At 45.5% G+C, this 19,014-nt stretch overlaps 1 protein-coding gene across 46 annotated transcripts in view; it reads left to right on the top strand.

The window, feature by feature from the left end:
* Positions 1 to 19,014, top strand: part of Elf2 (E74 like ETS transcription factor 2) — a 95,935-nt gene that overhangs the window by 19,786 nt on the left and 57,135 nt on the right. For all 46 annotated transcript variants that reach the window (XR_015665318.1, XR_015665308.1, XR_015665312.1 and 43 more), the window contains one exon: positions 15,697 to 15,862. Coding sequence is in view for 13 of the 46 variants with exons in the window: in XM_087626415.1 (XP_087482541.1) it covers positions 15,697 to 15,862 (166 nt within the window). In the remaining 33 variants the exon portion in view is untranslated. The remainder of the gene's footprint in view (positions 1 to 15,696; positions 15,863 to 19,014) is intronic.

Below are 19,014 nucleotides of genomic sequence, written 5' to 3'. Positions count from 1 at the left end.
CGTGAGTGTCTTGCCTGCATGTGTGTGTCTTCCACACCCATGCCTGTTGAGCGTCAATCAGAGGAGGTAGGAAACCCCTCGGTGGCTGTGAATACTTGATGCTCCGAGTGCTGGAAAGTGTCCTCTGTAAGGACACTTGTGGTCCTAACTACGGAGCAATTTCTTCAGCCTCGAGAGCAAATTCTTTTTTTTTAAAGATTTATTTATTATATATAAGTGCACTGTAGCTGTGTTCAGATACACCAGGAGAGGGCATCAGATCCCATTACAGATGGTTGTGAGCCACCATGTGGTTGCTGGGAATTGAACTCAGGACCTCTGGTAGAGCAGTCGGGGCTCCTAACCACTGAGCCATCCCTCCAGCCCCCTCGAGAGCAAATTCTTAGTGAAATGGGGTTTTATAAAATTCCATATCCATTTATAGTAAAAAAATCTTACTTTAGATGTAATATGTGTGTGTGTGTGTGTGTGTGTGTGTGTGTATATCCATAATCTTATTTAATTGTTAAGTATTGGGACATTTTCTTTAAAATTAGAGGTCAACATGCGAGACTTTGATCGTCAGGTGTGGCGATTCACATCCGTAGTACTAGCACTCAGGAGGTAGAGACAGGAGGCTCATGAGTTCAAATCCAGCTACTTAAAACTATCTCAAAAACCAAATACAGGTAGCTCTGCCTGGTGGTGCTCACCCTTAATCCCAGCCCTCAAGAGGGAGAGGCAGGCGGATTTCTGAGTTCGAGGCCAGCCTGGTCTACAGAGCTGGTTCTAGAATAGCCTGGAGTACATGGAGAAACTCTCAGGGAAAAAGCCCAACCCAACCCAACCCAACCAACAGACAAAGCAATGAGTTGAACAAAGCAATCCTGAGACACTGTCTTAGAAGAAGAAGAGACTTTAACAAAGAAGCACACGTTCCCCTTGCGTGGGAGGAACAGTGCGTGGATGAGGTCAGCTTACTCAGTATCACACACACAGAAGCTGGTAACAGAAGTCATTCTCAGTTCTTTGAAGTAAAATGGTTGTTTGTTTCTGCTAACACAAAGGGTGAGCAGAGCTGGCAAGATGGCCTGGCTCTTTCATAACAGCTCTTTCGACCGGCCTGAAGACTGAAGTTTGATGCCCAGGACACATGTGTGGGGAGGCTGTCTTCTGGCCTCCCCATATAACTAAATCAATGTAATTTAAAAAATTATAAAAATTTTATATAATAAGTTATATATAATTTAAAAAGTATAGCTTAGACAGCTATTTGTATGCACATACCGGAATCTGATATGCTAGCTTTTATTTTTTGAGACAGGTTCCCATGTAGATGAGTCTGGCCTTGATCCCAATGTGTAGTCAAGAATGATCTTAACCTGATTCTCCTGCCTCTGCTTCTGCATGCTGGGATAAAGGTGTGCACACCACTCATGTCAGCTAGGGACTGAGCTCAGGGCTTACTGCTTGGGACTGAACTGAGCCGCACCCTCAGCTCCAGCATCTGGCTTTTATTTATGTGCACGAGTGTTTTGTCTGCATGTATGTATGTGCACCACGTGCATGCAGACACTAGAAGAGGGCATCCAGTCCCCAGGGACTGGAGTCGCAGACAATTGTGAGCTGTCATGTGGGTGCTGGGAATTGAACCAGGGTCCTTTGCAGGAGCAAGAAGTGCTCTTAATCATGGAGCCAACCATTCATCTGAGCTTTAGAAATTTAAATCAGAGGATTTATAAGAGGATGTGTGCCGTTTACTTTGCACTCTATAGTGTTGAGAGGCAGGAGTGGAAGGAAGGGTATATTCTATGGGAAAACTGGAATTAGTTACATGCAGTTGACTCCTTTCTTTAGGAGTGGGGTGAGGGAGAGCCATCTGCGCTCGTTTCTTCCCCGGTCTGCGCTCGCTGATGCCGTGCTGATGGTATGCAGTTGCTTGTGGGCTACACCTTATGTTTAGTGTGTGGTTAAGTCATTTTTTTTTAATTTTTTTTTTTTTTTGGTTAAGTCATTTTTTAAAAACTGCAAATAGAAGTTTCTAGAAGGCATCTGCTTCCAGAGAAACAAATTGGGAGTTTTCCCACCTAAGACTGTGATGGAATAACTGAGCCCAGACTTACACTGCCAGCGTGAACAATCAGGAAAACAGACGGAGTGTGTGATAATGAGGGGGTGTCCCGAGCCTGTGCTGGCCGAGCTGCTTGGAAAAGAGCACCAGCGAAGTAGCCGTCTCCTCGAATCAAGGGAACAAACCCAGCAGGTTCTCATGAGCCCTTGTGAAGGATACAGTATCCGAAACGCAGAGAAGCAGCCCTCTTCCCAGAGAAAGGGCTGCATGCATTGCTGGGGCTCTGTGTCTCTGCTGGAACCCCCAGCAGTTTAGGCATAGCAGAGTCCATGAAGCCAAGCAAAGGCTGGCCAGAAAGGCACAAACTCAGTTCTTCTGCTGGGAGATACTGACATTCTAGTCAGCCAGGCAGAAGAATCCTTGTCTAAAGCCCTGGACATTCCTTAAAAACAAACAAACAATAAACATAAGGGGGCTCAAGAGATGGCTCAGCTTTTTTTTTTTTTTTTTTTTAAGGCAAGCGCTCTACCACTGAGCTAAATCCCCACCCCCCCTTTTTTTTTAAAGATTTATTTATTTATCATACCCACTGTCAGACACACCAGAAGAGGGCATCAGAACTCATTACAGATGGTTGTGAGCCACCATGTGGTTGCTGGGGTTTGAACTCAGGACCTCTGGAAGAGCAGTCAGTGCTCTTAACCACTGAACCATCTCTCCAGCCCCGATGGCTCAGCTTTTAAGAGCATTGGCTGCTCTTCCAGAGGTCCTGAGTTCAATTCCCAGCAACCACATAGTAGCTCACACCATCTGTAATGAGATCTGATGATCTTTTCTGGCATGCAGGTGTACATGCAGATAGAGCACTCATATAAATGAATAAATAAATCTTATTAAAAAAAACCCAAAAAAGCCATAAGGGTCATGTCTACATATTAGGGCTAAATTAGCTCTAGCGTTAAGGATAGTTGGACTTTAATCTTAAAAATTGGTTCAGAGGTGTAGGTGTCTAGCCTGTACAAGCCCCTGGGCTAGATCCCTGGTATTGCTCCCTGATCTCTCTCTCTCTCTCTCTCTCTCTCTCTCTCTCTCTCTCTCTCTCTCTCTCTCTCTCTAGATTTATTTATTTAATGTGGCTGTCTTCAGACACACCAGAAGAGGGCACTGGATCCCATTACAGATGGTTGTGAGCCACCATGTAGTTGCTGGGAATTGAACTCAGGACCTCTGGAGGAGCAGTCAGCGCTCTTAACCATTGAGCCATCTCTCCAGCCCACTCCCTGATCTCTACCTGAAAAAAACTGATCCATACATAACTGTTCTTACTCCATACGTAATACTCTTAAGACAAGATAGTAAGTAAAATGTACCATCTATTAATGGAAAACTTACGTAAGCTTTATGAAACGTACAGCAGGGAAATGTGTACCACTGAAGAGTTTGTTCAACGCTGGTTTAGTTACTTTAGAAGAAAAGGCATCAGAGTCTGAAGACAGCAATGGGAGGGAAGCGCCTTAACAAGCACAGAGAAAAGGAGGGCAACGAGGACAGAAAGCAGTGTCCGTCCACTGCAGTGCCACCCTAGATTGTTTTAATGTGACACCATAGTCGGTCCTGTCATTGCTGCCCCATCTCGTTTCTGAGATGTGTTTCTGTAGTGCAGGGCCACCTTGAACTCACCATCCTGTGTCGGGGCTGAGTGCTGGAAGTGGAGGTGAACATACACCCTGGCTACCTGTCCAGCTCTCAGAGTGAGTAGAGCAGAGGGCACCAGGAAAATCAGATGTGGAGAAATGACAGCCACGTATTCGTAAATTTGATAAATAAACCTATAGATGCAATAATTTTAAGATTTTAAAATCTGTGTAAGATAAACCAGAAATTAGGTAGCAAGGACATCATGATAAAATTGTTCAAAGCCAAATACGGAGACTTTTTTTTTTTTTTTTTTTTGGTTCTTTTTTTTCGGAGCTGGGGACCGAACCCAGGGCCTTGCGCTTCCTAGGCAAGCGCTCTACCACTGAGCTAAATCCCCAACCCCAAATTCGGAGACTTTTAAGAGTGGCCAGAGGTGAATCTCAGGCCAAGTGAAGACCAGTGTGCCAGATACTTGAGTTGAAGCCTTACAGGTCAGAGGTCAACAGTACCTACAAACTGCTGGAGAAGTCCTCAGGGCTTAGGGCACTGGGGGCTCTTTAAGATGACCTGGATACGGTTCTTAGCACCTGTGTGGTGGCTCACAACCATCTGTAACTACAGTTCCACAGGATCCAGTGCGGTCCCACGATGGCATCTCAGGATACCAGGCACACACGTGGTACACATGCAAACATGCAGGCGAAACCTATGTATACAGAAGTCAAATCTTCACAATACACATCTAGTAGCTTGGTGGGTTCGCTCGGCAGGTCCCAAACCTGATGGACGGTGTTCAATTCCTGGAACCCATAAAGTGGAAAGAACCAGCTCCTGCAGATTGTGTCATGACTTCTGCATGTGTGCAAGCGCGTGTACACACATAACTAAACATTTTAAACTGAGTTTTCCACTTGAGACCAAGGCTAAGAGAATTTATCACAAATACACATGAACTATAGAAATTAAAAATAATCTTTTAGGCAGAAATTAATGATTCCATTTGGAAACTTAAGGTGTTATGCAAAATGAAGAGGCCTGGAGAAATGGTTAGTGTGTGGTGAATATAAAATTATTTTTGAAGAGTAAAGCTTATTAGAAACACTTAGCATGTGATATAACTCTCCTAATGTGCTTAGGTTTATACAGTCTCACTACATATCCCTGGTTGGCTGGCCTTGAGCTATGTAGACTAGGGTGGCCTTGAACTCACCCTGGGTCTGAGTGCTGGGAGTGGAGGTGATCTCCCTGCCTCTGCTTCCAGAGTTCTGGAATTAAAGGTGTGTGCCACTGCCCGGCTACTTAAACCTAGTTATATGGATATTAAATGTGCCACATGTATGCAAAATAAATAAAAAACAAGTATGTGTAAAAATAATAGGAACAGAAACTTATAGCTGGCACATGCCTGTAATCACACCTCTTGGGAAGCCAAGGCAAGCGACCATCAGTTCTGGGTCACACAGTGAGACTTTCACTGTCTCAACAAAACCAACTGTTCTTTAAGGGGTTTAAAGGCAGCTGGATGGCGGTGGCACATGCCTTTAATCCCAGCCCTCGGGAGGCAGAGGCGGGTGCATCTCTGAGTTTAGGACAGTCCGGGGCTGTGTCGAGAGAACTTGTCTTGAAAAAACCAAAAATAGGGGTTGGGGATTTAGCTGAGTGGTAGAGCGCTTGCCTAGCAAGCGCAAGGTCCTGGGTTCAGTCCCCAGCTCCGGGAAAAAAAGAAAAAAGAAAAAACCAAAAATAACAACAAAAACCAAAAGAAAGAAGAGAGAGAGAGAGAGAGAGAGAGAGAGAGAGAGAGAGACTTAAAACACATGTATGGACAAAAGACTGCCCCATCCATTTCCAGTGACTGCAGTGGGATATCTGAGCCTGCACACTTTATAAACTGAAGAGCTGGTTTGTCTTACAGTTCTGGAGGCTCAAGGACACAGTACCAGCTTTTCTTTAGCTCCGGTGAAGGCATCAGGATGGGTGGTGTCATAATCAAGGAACGAGGCCACCTGGCAAGACAGCAACACGCTGTGGCCAGGTCGGGCAAGGCTCTTTATTTATAATTCCATCACTGTCACACTGCTTTTCAAGAGTGGCACTTTTAATGATATGAAAACATTTCAGTTGTCTCCACTGCCACACAGTCCATCTTCCTCCTAATGATGCCCGAGAGGATCAAGCTTCCGGCACTTGAACCCACAGAGGATACACTTTAACCTGAGTGAAGCTACAGACATCCTCAGAATATAAAGAGTAGCAAAACGAAGGTGCCCTATTAAAATAGGAGGGCTAGGGGCTGGAGAGGTGGCTCAGTGGTTAGGAAGGCTTGCTGTGTGATCATGAGGACTGGTGTTCAGATCCCAGCACCCACTTTACACGTCTAGCACGCACCCCGGGAAGGTGGAGGAGAGAGGCTAACTGCTGCCTGTCAGCTTCTAGACTAGTTGGGAAACCATGAGCTCTGGGTTCAGGGAACAACCGTGGCCTGTGTGTGTGTGCACATAAGAAATAAAAAAAGGGGAGTTGGGGATTTAGCTCAGTGGTTGAGCGCTTGCCTAGGAAGCGCAAGGCCCTGGGTTCGGTCCCCAGCTCCGAAAAAAAGAACCACAAAAAAAAAAAAAATAAAAAATAAAAAAAGGGCTGGAGAGATGGCTCAGCGGTTAATAGCACTGACTGCTCTTCCAGAGGTCATGAATTCAAATCCCAACAACCACATGGTGGCTCACAACCATCTGAGGGATCTGATGCCCTCTTCTGGTGTGTCTGAAGACAGCTACAGTGTACTCACATATATGAAATAAATACATCTTTAAAAAAAGGAAACAAAAAGAGATGATTTGGATAATTGTATGACTGGCCAATAAGCAAAAAAAAAAAAAAAATACAACAACAAAAAAATGATGCAACATTTTTAGCCATTGAGGAAATAAGTGCAAGTTAGGGCTTAAGAGGTGGCTTAGCCATTAAGAACACTTGACTGCTCTTCCAGAGGTCCTGAGTTCAATTCCCAGCACCCACATGGTGGCTCACAACCATCTGTAAAGGGATCCGATGCCCTCTTCTGGTGTGTCTGAGGACAGAGCACTCATATACATAATATACAAGAATAAATAAGTCTTTTAAAAGAAGAAAAGAAATGCACATTAAGTCGTCAAAGACCCTGACACGCTTGGCTAATTGTAGTGTGATGTGTGTTGGGGAGGATGAGCAGTGGGTGCTCAGACATTTTTAATGGGACTGTCCTAAGAACCAGTTTAGAAAAGATTTTGGCACTCTTAGAATTAAACGTGTAGATTACTGTCTTACTTGGCAGACTCCCACCTTTCGCATTGAGGCACGGTCTCTCACTGAGTATGGAGTTTGTCTGCTCAGCTGGACTGGCTAGCTGGCTAGTCCCGGATCCCATCTGCCCCCGAGCACTAGAGTCACCGCATGGATGCTGGAGATCCAAACTCTGATCCTCACGCTTGTTCGTAAGGAAGCATCAACACAAAAAGTTAAACAAGCACATGCACTCTCAAAACAACACGGGGGGCTGGAGAGAAGACCTGGGTTCAATTCCCAGCACTCATATGATGGCTCACGACCATCTCTAATTCCAGATTGATCCAGTGCTGGCTTCCAAGAGCACCAGGCGCACTGGTGGTGCACGGATGTACATGCAGGCAACACACACAAAGCTAACAACCCCTCCCCCGTGCGTTGGTTTTCACATAAAAATTATAGAAAAGGCATAGATTAGTGAGATGGTTCAGCAGGTAGAGGTGCTTGCCGACCTCACTCTTGGACCCACAAAGGGTGTGTGTGTGTGTGTGTGTGTGTCTGTGTGAGTGTGCATGTGCACTCGCTCGCACATCTGTGCAAGATACAGGGTTTGAGATCTGGAGGGCTGGGTTGATGGTTGCCTGGATCTGGGTGTGAGCGGGGTGGATGCTGCTGCAGAGGGACAGGGGAGTTGTTTGAGTATTCTGCTGTTCATGAGAGTCCAAGGATTACGCATTAAAACGAGCTTATTGCCTTCATGAGGACAAATATGAAAACCTGATTCTTCTGCACTGCCAAGCCTGATGTTCAGTCCTTTGTGTTCAGCACTAGGGAGGCAGAGGCAGGAGCACCTCTGAGTTTGAGGCCACAGTTCTGTCTCACATGGCGAGTTCCAGGCAGCCGGTTACGCAGGGCCGTGCTAGGATTATGTGGCACTGCCATGTCTGATTCGTGTTTCAGTTTGCTAAGGCGTCGGAAGGTGCTCTTCACACCGTGAAGGGACATACAGGACACGATAAGCATTTCTTGTGTACTCGTTAATGTGGTGTCTCTACCCCGAGTCCAGTGGTGTGGTTATAAGATGAGTACCGGTAGGCTTTTAAAAACCTTTGCCGTTGTGGGTTTCTAATTTGAGGGCTGTTGCAGGATATTTGATCACACTGTGAACCCTGAGATTTTGTTTATTGACTGAAGAAGCTGTTTCTAGTTGTGGTTTGGCTAGCCCTTCGTACACACTTTTAATCCCAAACATCGATGGTAAAGTGAGTTTGTAGAAGGAAGCACCCATGTTTGAAAGTGATGTCTAATTGAGTGGCAGACAAAGTGACAAATCAGAGAAAGACTTGACAGAATAGGATAGAAAAGAGTATGCCCAACTCTCAGGAGAAGAGAGAGGAAAGGGAAGCTATTTAGAGCAGTTGAGAGAGACAAGAGGAGGCAGTTTTACCAGGAGAGTTTTACAGAGACAGGTTGCAGAGAGAGCAAGGTAGACACAGGTGAAGACAGAATGAGCCAAGCAAATGAGAAGGGGCCGGGGGGATTAGACCATATTGCCAATGTTAGTATGAGGCCAAGCAGGACAATTCAGTAAGAAACTGAGAGAAGCCAGATTGAATCAGTCAGCTTGGAGAGGACTTCAAGAGTTTGAGCTAGAAGAGCTGAGTTGAACCAGCCCAGCCAGAGATCAGAAAGAGCTAGAAAGGTTAATGAGCTTAATTAGCAGGTAGTCTCAGGGGCTGAAAACATTCTAGGCCTAGATTAGATTGTAGGGAGGCTAGAAGCTTCCAGGACTAGGCCGAGGTTAGTAGATAGAGACAGTAAGCCTTGGAGACTACAATTACATGTGGAGAATAAAAGTTAAATTTACAGAGGGCAGTGACAAAGTATCTAAACCTCTTCCTAGGGAAACACTGTTGTTTTGCAGCTTTAAGTCGTTCTCTTGGAATGGAAGTTACTTAGAGCACTCCTAGAACTAACAGTGCTGTCTCCTGGGGAGAGAGCAGGGGTAAAGTGCTTCCACGTTCGGTGGGAGACCCTGGCTCAGGAAATGAGGAGGCTGGGTGTTGGAGATGTGGATGAGTGGTTAAGGTGTTAGCATGCAAGCTTGGGGCCCTGAATTTGAACCCTCAGATGTCACATAAAGCTAGCAGCACAGTATGGTGTGACTAATTCTGTTTTTGAGGTGAAATTGGAGTTAAAAGAATGAGGATCCCTAGACAGCAAAAGACCCTGTCAAACAAGGTGGGAGCAGGGACCAGCAGCCCAGGCTGTCTTCAGACCTCCATGTGTAAGCGATGGCATGTATGTGTACACACCGACACACAAACACTAGTAAGGTGAAGATGGAGGAAGACGCCCAGTGTGGACTTCCGGCCTACACATGCATGAACACATACAGAAACCTGTGCATGTACATGCAGCCCCCTCCCCCGTAGGAAAGCCAGTCAGAGAAGCAACGTCTTCCCAGACATTGTGTGGCTGGTTCATATATTAACATACATGTATTGGCCATATATGTATGCTTCACAGAATTTAGTCATAATTGGGTGTCCTGTGTTGGTCTTTAAGTCTAGCAACCCTAGCCTCTATAGAGAGTCAGGTGGGCTGTACCAAGACGCAGTGCGTTTGGGCTTCGTCTATTTAATGTTTGCTGACTTGGTAACTTGGTGACTTGGGTAAAACAACCGTAAGAAGACAGTGAGTGCGGTAACTACTTCTCACATCTCCTCTGAAGAGTAGACAGCGCATCTGTGTGCAGATTCTGTGTGTTCAGTATGTGAGTAACTGCTGAAGTCAGAGTCTGTCATGTTGCTTTCTAAACAGCAGGTACTTAAATTCTGCATTTGCGGTGTGATGTCTTTGAGGACTTAAGGTGCAACCTCACTGTCCAGCCGACAATTTGGATATGTACTTGTAATAGAATGCTGTACGTAGACAGCATTGATGTTAGGCAAACACCTTGTGTCAGGAGGACTTTGACTAGAAAATGTCCTTTGGGGGATTAAATAATGAAAAGTAGAGGGAAAGGATTTGGACAGACGTGGAGGCTACAAAATGAGGTGAGTAAATGTCATGGCAAGGTTTTTGTTTGGGGACTAAGTTACACACACATAGCTTGTGTGCAGCAATGTAGGAAAGAAGCTGGTAACAGTGGCATGTATGTATGTATGTATGTATGTATGTATGTATGTATGTATGTATTTTGATGGGACTGTAATAAAAAATCCCACAATGAGTGGCTTCACAAAACAAACAAGTCTTATGGGTCTAGAATCTAGAATTTTGAAATTCCAGCATTGGGGAGTTGTCTCATGAGAGCAGTGGGAATCCACTTTATGCCCCATTACCGTTCACACTGCCCTCAGTATGGAGATAGAACTGCCTGTGTCTTTAAGTGGGCTTCTCCCTACCCCCATCTGTGTGTCCAAACTGTCCTTTTCTGTAAGGACTAGTGAGATTGGGCGAGGCCTTATCCTGCTGATCATATATCTCAGCTTGTATATCTCTACAAAGAGCCATTTCCAAATAAAGTCACAGTCACGGTATAGGTAAAAACACCCACAATTTAGAAGACATAATTCAACCCATGATAAGTGTGGAAGTCATTGTTTTGTGGTTTAACCTTTTAGACAATACAGGATAATTATTAAAGCTTTTTGTGCGGGGGGGGGGAACGACAAAAAAAAAAGCTTTTTGTGCAAAGAAGTGACATAGGCAGTTTTGAATGCGGTGCGACAAAAGTAATCTCAAGACCAGTACTGCTGTTGTAGAATACTCAAAGCTACCAGCAGCAGCTCCTTTCTGTGATGTGTGCTTTGTGCACAGTTAATTTTAAAGACCTATGAAATATTATTGTGGCTTGTTATCTAAATATAGAAAACAGGAAAACAAAATGTAAGAACAGTCAGATACCGATAGTTTATTCCACGATGTTGGTGTTTTATTTGTGGTAGTTGAAAATGGAAGTTGAGCATAGGGTTAGGTGAAGGACAGAGACTTGATGACCGCCATGGACGTAGGGGTGCTGCTGGAAGAAGAAATGGGGGGCTGCCTAAGGAAGGTGAAAGCGAAAAACAGTGCTGAGAGAAATGGTGGGTGTTTAGTGGCGACCAAGGAGTCATAGGCTAAACTGGAAGGTGGAGGTAAGCAGAGGTGGGAGGGAGACTGGAAGGAAGGAGGTGCTGGTGATGTTTGAGAGCACAGACAGAGCTGACAGTGGAGGTGTGGGCCTTTGATCCTAGCTCTCAGGAGACTGGGTGGTTTGAGGTCAGCCTGGCCTACAGGAAAAAGCAAGACGGGGTGGGCAGCACAGACAGGACTATGTGTTAGTCTAGGTTCCCTATTATATGTTGTGCTCGGCTCTATTAAAGATTTATTTTGTTTGTTTGTTTATTTCAAGACAGGGTTTCTCTGTGTAGCCTCACCTGTCCTGGAGCTTACCGTGTAGACCAGTCTGGCCTCAAACTCACACATCTGCTGGCCTCTGCCTCCCAAATGCTGGGACCAAAGGCATGTGCCACCACCACTTGGTTTAAAAGATTTATTTAAAGTTTTTTTTTTTACATGTTTGTGTGTCTCTGTGTATGTCTGTGCATGTATGAGTTTTTTTGTATGACATAAAATAACTTGATTCCGTGGAGTAGACATTTTCAAGCTTGTTGAGTACTATTTGTGAGAGATTTGAAGTTTCAAAATTGTAACCTATGCAAGCTAGAACCCATTTGTAATCCCAGGGTTTGGGATACTGAGGCAGTAGTAGATTGCTACAAAGTTGAGGTAAAGAAACTGCCTCCATGACTGCTTCAACAGCAAGTGTCCAGAGGTAACTCTGAGAGTGGAGAGCACAGAGAAAAGCAAGCAGACTGGACATGGCCAGGGTTAGGGAGGCGGGGAAGCAGGAGAGAGAACAGCTGTGGGCAATAGTGGAGAGAGCAAGTGAAGGGGGAGAGAGGGAGCAGAGGATAGTGAGAGGGAGACAGAGCCGGGAGACTGGAGCCTAGCAAGGGGCTGGGGAGGAGAGCTGGGGAGGGGAGCTGGGGAGGGGAGCTGGGGAGGGGAGCTGGGGAGGAGAGCTGGGGAGGGGAGCTGGGGAGGAGAGCTGGGGAGGGGAGCTGGGGAGGAGAGGAGAGCGGGAGAGGAGAGTGGGAGAGGAGAGCGGGAGAGGAGAGGCGAGAGGAAGTGGCAGTAGTAGAGAGCAAATTATAATGAGTATCGGAGCTGAGGGGAGGGAAGGGCCAGGAGATGAGCAGGGACTTTGAAGTGCATGACAGTATTTGAGTAGGGACTGCAGGGAGTCTGGACGCTGTATGGCTTTGATATGCAACCACAAGTAGCCATATGTCCCTTCTGCCAGCCATAAGGGGAAGGACTCCTTTGGCAGCTTCACAAGTTCCCGAGGAATGCTGTCTCTTATCTGACCACCCGAAAGCTAGAGCTCTCTTCTGGGCCTGTGGACTTCCTGAGACTTAACAGAAGTCATCTGGCTCACATGGTTCAAGGCCAGCATGTGGCACATAGGGAAGCCCTATCTGTGTAGCCCTGGCTGTCCTGGAACTCCCTTTGTAGACCAGGCAGCAGGCATGGATCTCCGAGGACCTGCCTGCCTCTGCCTCTGCCTCTGCCTCTGCCTCTGCCTCTGCCTCTGCCTCTGCCTCTGCCTCTGCCTCTGCCTCTGCCTCTGCCTCTGCCTCTGCCTCTGCCTCTGCCTCCTGAGTGCTCAGTGCGCTCGGGCGCCCCACTGGGGTATATTTTAGAGACGTATAAAAAGTAAGGATCAGCAAAAATCTAGCTTTTTTCCCAAAATTTTAGTATAAGAACATTTAAGCCCCTCCTCCCCAGTGGTCCAAGAAAGGGACTATTAAATAACCTAGGCAAGATTTGAGAGGATGGGGTAGAGTCCTGACAGGAGAAGAGTGCACAGAGGGATTGTGCAGAATTCTAGTCCTCGAGTATTTTTTCTCTGGGGTGAATTGATGGGAAGTTCACAGTATAAAGCCATCTGGTGCTAAATTTGCTTCTAGAATACAGTGTAGTTGGGACCAGGGTGTGTATGTACTTGTAGTCCCAGCTATTTGGAGTAAGACTGCTTAAGTTCAGGAGTTTGAGATCAGCCTGGGCAACATAGTGAGCGGGTTCTCTGAAAGGAAAAAATAGTGTAAAATTTTCACAGGAAGGAAGTATCTGCCTTGTATAAATGGCCAGTGCTTGGGTCGGTAAGCGCGGTGCTGCGCGGTGTTTGCTTGGGTCGGTAAGCGCGGTGCTGCGCGGTGTTTGCTTGGGTCGGTAAGCGCGGTGCTGCGCGGTGTTTGCTTGGGTCGGTAAGCGCGGTGCTGCGCGGTGTTTGCTTGGGTCGGTAAGCGCGGTGCTGCGCGGTGTTTGCTTGGGTCGGTAAGCGCGGTGCTGCGCGGTGTTTGCTTGGGTCGGTAAGCGCGGTGCTGCGCGGTGTGTCCGTCGCTGTCTCGCTGGTGAACACAGGACTGGCAGCCTTTCCTGGTCGAGCTCCTCGGTATTTAGGGGATGTTGCTGTGGGCTGTTTCAGCTGGAAGTGCGGACGGCACAGCTTTAGTTCACACAGTCGGGAGCAGCTTTTCTTTCTCTTTGTTTCCTCTCTCTCGTTTCTCTCTTTGTGAGTTCAGTTTAAAAGCTGGATTCATATTCTGTCCTATCCGAAAAAGGAAATTGTTAGTCAATGGACATTTCCTTAAATTTTTTTCAGTTTATGTCACGAATTAAATTTTTGATGAGGTGTTTTAAGGACAACGAAGCACATAAAATATATACATATCTTAAGAATAACGTTGGGAGCATGAGGCAGTATGATCATGAGTTCAAGGCCAACTTGAGATATATATATATTTATATATATATATATATATATAAATATATATATATATATTTATATATCATTACCATGTCTCAAAAAATGACACAGAAACCCCAATCACCCAGACACTAGTAAAGGCCAAAAAACCCTGCCCCTAGTACATTACTGTCACTCAGGTTTGGTGGATAGTTGATGGCATTTTGTTTGTTTGTTTGTTTGCCCAGGGTGGTCGGTCTAGAATATGATGTGTGTGTGACAGTGACTTTGACCTCATCCTTCCTCCGCCACTGTGTTGAGCTAAAATTGCAAGTGTTTTAGTAGACTGTGCCCCTCTCCCCTACCCCATCTTTAGGGGATGTTGCTGTGGGGTGACACCTATCAGAGGTGTCATCCTTACAGACGCTGTCCTTTCTTTACAGGTTAGCATTTATGGTGACGTCCCCAGCAGTGAACTGTTGATTTTGTAAAGCATGACTCAGTTCCAGGCTGAGTTCTATCATCACAGGCAGCCCGAGGTCATCAGGTCATCAGGAAGTGCTTCAGCATGGGCCTGTTGGTTCTGCAGATCCGTGGTCAGATAAAGGGTTCTGTTCTGTTGTGTGTGTTCCTAGGATCATGGTGGCTCCCCCTACCCCCCACTGTTTTGTTAATCACTCATCTTAGTTCAGGGCAAGGTGGAGTGAGTGCATGTACTGAGGCAAGGCCAGTGTGGTAGCAGTCTGGACCAGGCTCTCCTTGGCGTGTGTCCTCAGGAAGAATGTCATTGTTTATACATGTTGTCACAGGAGACACTTCACATATGGCCCCTTTACATTTTCTGTAGTTAGCCTTTTCAGTCACTGACAGCCTGTGGGGAGGTGGAATGTCATGGTGGAAAGGTTTGAGAGCGGAGTTGTCTCTTAGTGATCAAGAAACAGGAGTTTTGGACAGGAGAGGGGACCAAGAGGTACTTACTAGTCAAGGGTGTGTGCCTCCAGGGACCCTCTTCCTCCGATGAGGCTCTACTTCCCAGATCTCACCATTCCTCTGTCGTCTATTCAGAGTTTGAGTCTATTGTGGGTTAAGCCATTTTCTGTGCCAGAGCCCTCGTGATCAAACTGTTTCTGGAAACAGCCTCACAGAGACAGCTAGGGAAGAAACTTATTAATAGTCTTTTACATGTCCCCCATTCCAGTCAGGTTGATAGATTGATGTAGTCCTGACCTGTTGGTGTTTAACTGCAGGTACAGTAGGCATCCTGGAGATTGTCTTAGCCTTCTGGGAAATTCCTTGTCTTCCTCCTGTGTTGGGTTGCCTCTGGCTTTCCCTTAAACTCTTTGTTATGTTTATGTGTTTGCTTTTGTAGTGGCTCATAGCTGTGAGTTTGATCCCAGAACTATAATAAAAGAAAAGCTTCTTGTCTGAAACATATTTTATACTTTGATTGACTCTGGGTGCTTTTCCCAGTTTCTGTGGATGCTCTGTGGCTTTAATGGTTTCTTTTGAAAGCGTTTGGTGCTGTCTGTGGCCTTGCCACTGCGCAGTACGCTGCTCTTAGGCTGCGATTCGACTTTCTTGCGTCTGCTAACGCATCTGATACCCGTTCACACCTTTCCTTCTTCCCAGGGTTTGATGTTCTTGGCTCTTTTTGTTTGTTGCAGCATCTCTGTTCCTTAGTGTAAGACTTAAAACGAAGTCTCTTAGCTTTGTTTTAGTGAGTTTTCACAAAAAAGTGAAGTATGCTTGCTTTGAATTTACCTCTTAACCCACGAGCCCTGATTACTTCGTCTGTCTCTTAAGACTGTCACAGCCAGACTTTCCATTTCTTTGTCTTGCACACGAAAGACACTGTGTGGACTGAATGACATTGTGGGAATCCGGTTCAGAACTAAATCCAGAAGTGTCCAACAAAAAACTTGATTGCTCTTTAACTTTGCTTTTGTAGGGAGGGGACACGGTCCCTGAATTTCCGGCAGTGATTGTGGAGCCCGTCCCCAGTGCGAGGTTAGAGCAGGGCTACGCTGCCCAGGTGCTGGTGTATGACGATGAGACTTACATGATGCAGGATGTGGCGGAAGAACAAGAAGTTGAGACGGAGAATTCAGAAACAGGTAGACATCGCAAAGGGTCCTTGTTACCTCCAACTCTGATTTTTTTTAACAAGCTACCTATTTTATGTTTCAAGGTGTTTTGCCTGTATGTATGTCTACGTGTGCAGTGCTCACGGCAGCTAAAAGAGGGTGTCGGATCCCCTGAAACAAGTTACAGATGGTTGTGAACCACCATGTGGGTGCTGGGAACCCAACCCAGGTCCTCTGGAAGAGCAGCCAGCGCTCTTACCTGCCGAGCCATCTCTCCAGCCCCTCACATTGTTTTGTTAGCTTCAGAATTACTATTGTGGGGAACCTTTTACTGAAGAACCTGTTTTAAAATGCCATTTAGTATAGGATGGATGTTGGTGAAAAATCTTTGTTTAAAAGAGTGTTTGTATAAGTAAAATAGTTCAGTGTTAGAATTCTTCACTATACTACATCCTTGGAGGTTGCTTTATTTTTTTCTGTAACTACAGATATTCACTAGTTATTTACTCATAAAAATCAGTAAGTTTGTACACAAGAGTGATATTTTCTAATAAAAAAATGAGGATAGTGTTCTCTTTCTAACCGCTTTAGCCCTTCTTTAACTCAGCATAGCTGGAACAGTACTTTTTTTTAAAGCATCTTTGCCTGTCGGATTCCTCTTTCTTCTCTGTCTTCTTAGACATACTGGTGTTTCCATTAGTGTGGATTTCGTCAGCTATGTGTGCATTCGGGGATTAGTGCACGTAACTCGTAGGGAAATCTTTTCGGCTTTGCTATGACCATGAAGAAAAAGTTCCCTAAATCATTTTAGTGACTTACATAGTAGTAAACAAAGAATCATAATCTGGTAATGTTTTGGAAAAATTCTTATTGATTTGCAATCCTAGTGAAATCTCTCTCTCTCTCTCTTTCTTTCTCTCTCTCTCTCTTTCTTTCTCTCTCTCTCTCTCTCTCTCTCTCTCTCTCTCTCTCTCTCTCTCTCCCCCCTGTGGGGTGTGTGTGTGTGTGTGTGTGTGTGTGTGTGTGTGTGTGTTTCAAAAGACAGCTTGTGGGAATCGTTCTCCTTTCCTTCTATTATGTGAGTCTCCCGGAAGGAACCCAGTTGTTCATTAGTGCTTTTATATATTGAGACTTCTAACAGGCTGGACAATTCTTAAATATTTAGATGTATTTCTACAAATGTAGCAAACTCTCCCAATTACGTTTTGAGTGTCTGACACCCTTTGTTCCGGGGCCAGTGGTGCCCTCTTAAGTACTGCTGGCTGTTAGTCTCAGGTTGTTCTCCAGTTTCATTCTTTTATCAAGCTTAGAGATTAGGAGCTCTTGTTCTTCCAAGCAAGGATAACGTGCCAGCGAAACTCCCGGGGAAGTGCAGACTGGTTCATCTGATGACAGGGAGCCAAGCACTTCCTGAAGACTTGATGATTTGTCGTGGAGTGGAGTGTTGCTCTAGGGGATGACACGTACTTTTGAGCATTTTCCAGGCTGAAGGGAGATGTGTAGGTCCAGGGATGTCCTTTCTTCCTTAAAAAAATGAAGTCATATCACTATGTGTATTAACTGTATGTGTAGGCTATTTTGACTGCAGAAGCTAGAAGTAGGCATTGGATGCCTTGGAACTGATGGCTGCCCACGGGACAGACGCTTGTGAGCTGTTACATGTTGGGACTTGAACCTGCTGTCTTCTGGAGGAATGGGCAGCACATTAAGTCATCTCTCTAGACCCGAGGTTTCCTCAAATGATTGACCTTTGCATCGAGCTGAGAACTTTAAAACATGAGAACAACTGTGTAGCATTTGCACAAGTAGATCCATCAGGGTGCTCAGTGTACTCGATGCCAGAGCAGGCTGACGAACGGGACTGTGTACTTGACAATAAATTCTTCAGTAATTAAATTCATTCATTTGAAATAATTTGGAATAAGAAATGAATGTAACCCAGTTAAGGAGTCCTGAGGGTGATGATTCCATTCATAGGACAGAGATGCTAATGGTTGTGATGTTGGAGAGGAGGCTTGGAGCTGTGCTGGGCATGGTGCACGTGTGTAGCCTGACTGCCCCGAAGGCTGACATTCGAGGGGCTGTGGATTTAAAGGCCAGCCTGGGCTCAGTATGACCAGGCATGGAGAAAAACCAGTTGCTTTTGCAATTATTTTTGACAAGTTGGGTTTTAACGTTTAATACCATCTTATTTTGAGGGTCTCCCTGGCACCCTTGGCAGGCCTTGAACTTGGTACAGGCATGCTGCTTCTGTCTCCTGAGATCTGGGATGACCCATATGCTCTACTGTAACCCGCATGCTCTCAATAGGATTCTTTAGATCGACTTCCGTAAACAGTGGAAGGAAATGTTAGTCAGATCACTTATTCTATAAAAGGTTCCTCAGAACTTCATGTTCCATGCTCGTTTGCTTTTTAAAGAATTTTTAAAAATTTTTGTTTTTATTTATATGAGTACACTGTAGCTTCAGACACACCAGAAGAGGGCATCAGATCCCATTACAGATGGTTGTGAGCCACCATGTGGTTGCTGGGAATTGAACTCAGGACCTCTGGAGGAGCAGTCAGTGCTCTTAACCACTGAGCCATCTCTCCAGCCCTCATTGGCTTTCTTGATCATGAGTTTTAATGACTTTACAGGGGTTATTAATGGCCACAGGTTATTTTTTGTTTTATGCACCCACCATGCTCCCCCAAATAATTTTTTTATATTAGGAAATCTGAGCTTGATTTTATTTCTTTTTAAAAGAACCACACACTCCAAGTGGATTGTACTTCTTACAGAGCATTGACAGATGGGTAGGGGTTGCCATGGCAGCGGAATCTGTTTCCATTTGCTAGTGGATCAGGATGGGAGGGTCATTTCTTGTAGTATTAAAAGTTTGTAACTGAAATCTAGACATGTCGATGTTTTAAAAGAAACAGACTAAGAAGAAGTGGAAAGGAGTGCAAGGCCTCTGTTTTTGTTTGGAGGCTGGAGGGAATTGAGATGGTAGAGAAGGGGTAGTGAGCTGGCTCAGTGGGTACTGGGGCTTGTCTTGCAAGCCTGGCTCTGTTTGATCCCCAGCACCCACGATGTGCTGGAAGGCGGAACTGGCTCCACTCAGTTGTTCTCTGGCCTCCAGATGTGCACCATGGCACGGGAGAATATGTACATACACACGTCATCAACAAATACAAGGA

This window comes from Rattus norvegicus, chromosome 2 (genome assembly GCF_021556685.1).
Source record: "Rattus norvegicus strain SHRSP/BbbUtx chromosome 2, alternate assembly SHRSP_T2T, whole genome shotgun sequence".
Taxonomy (NCBI): Eukaryota; Metazoa; Chordata; class Mammalia; order Rodentia; family Muridae; genus Rattus; species Rattus norvegicus.
This window is presented reverse-complemented; position numbering and strand designations above follow the sequence as displayed.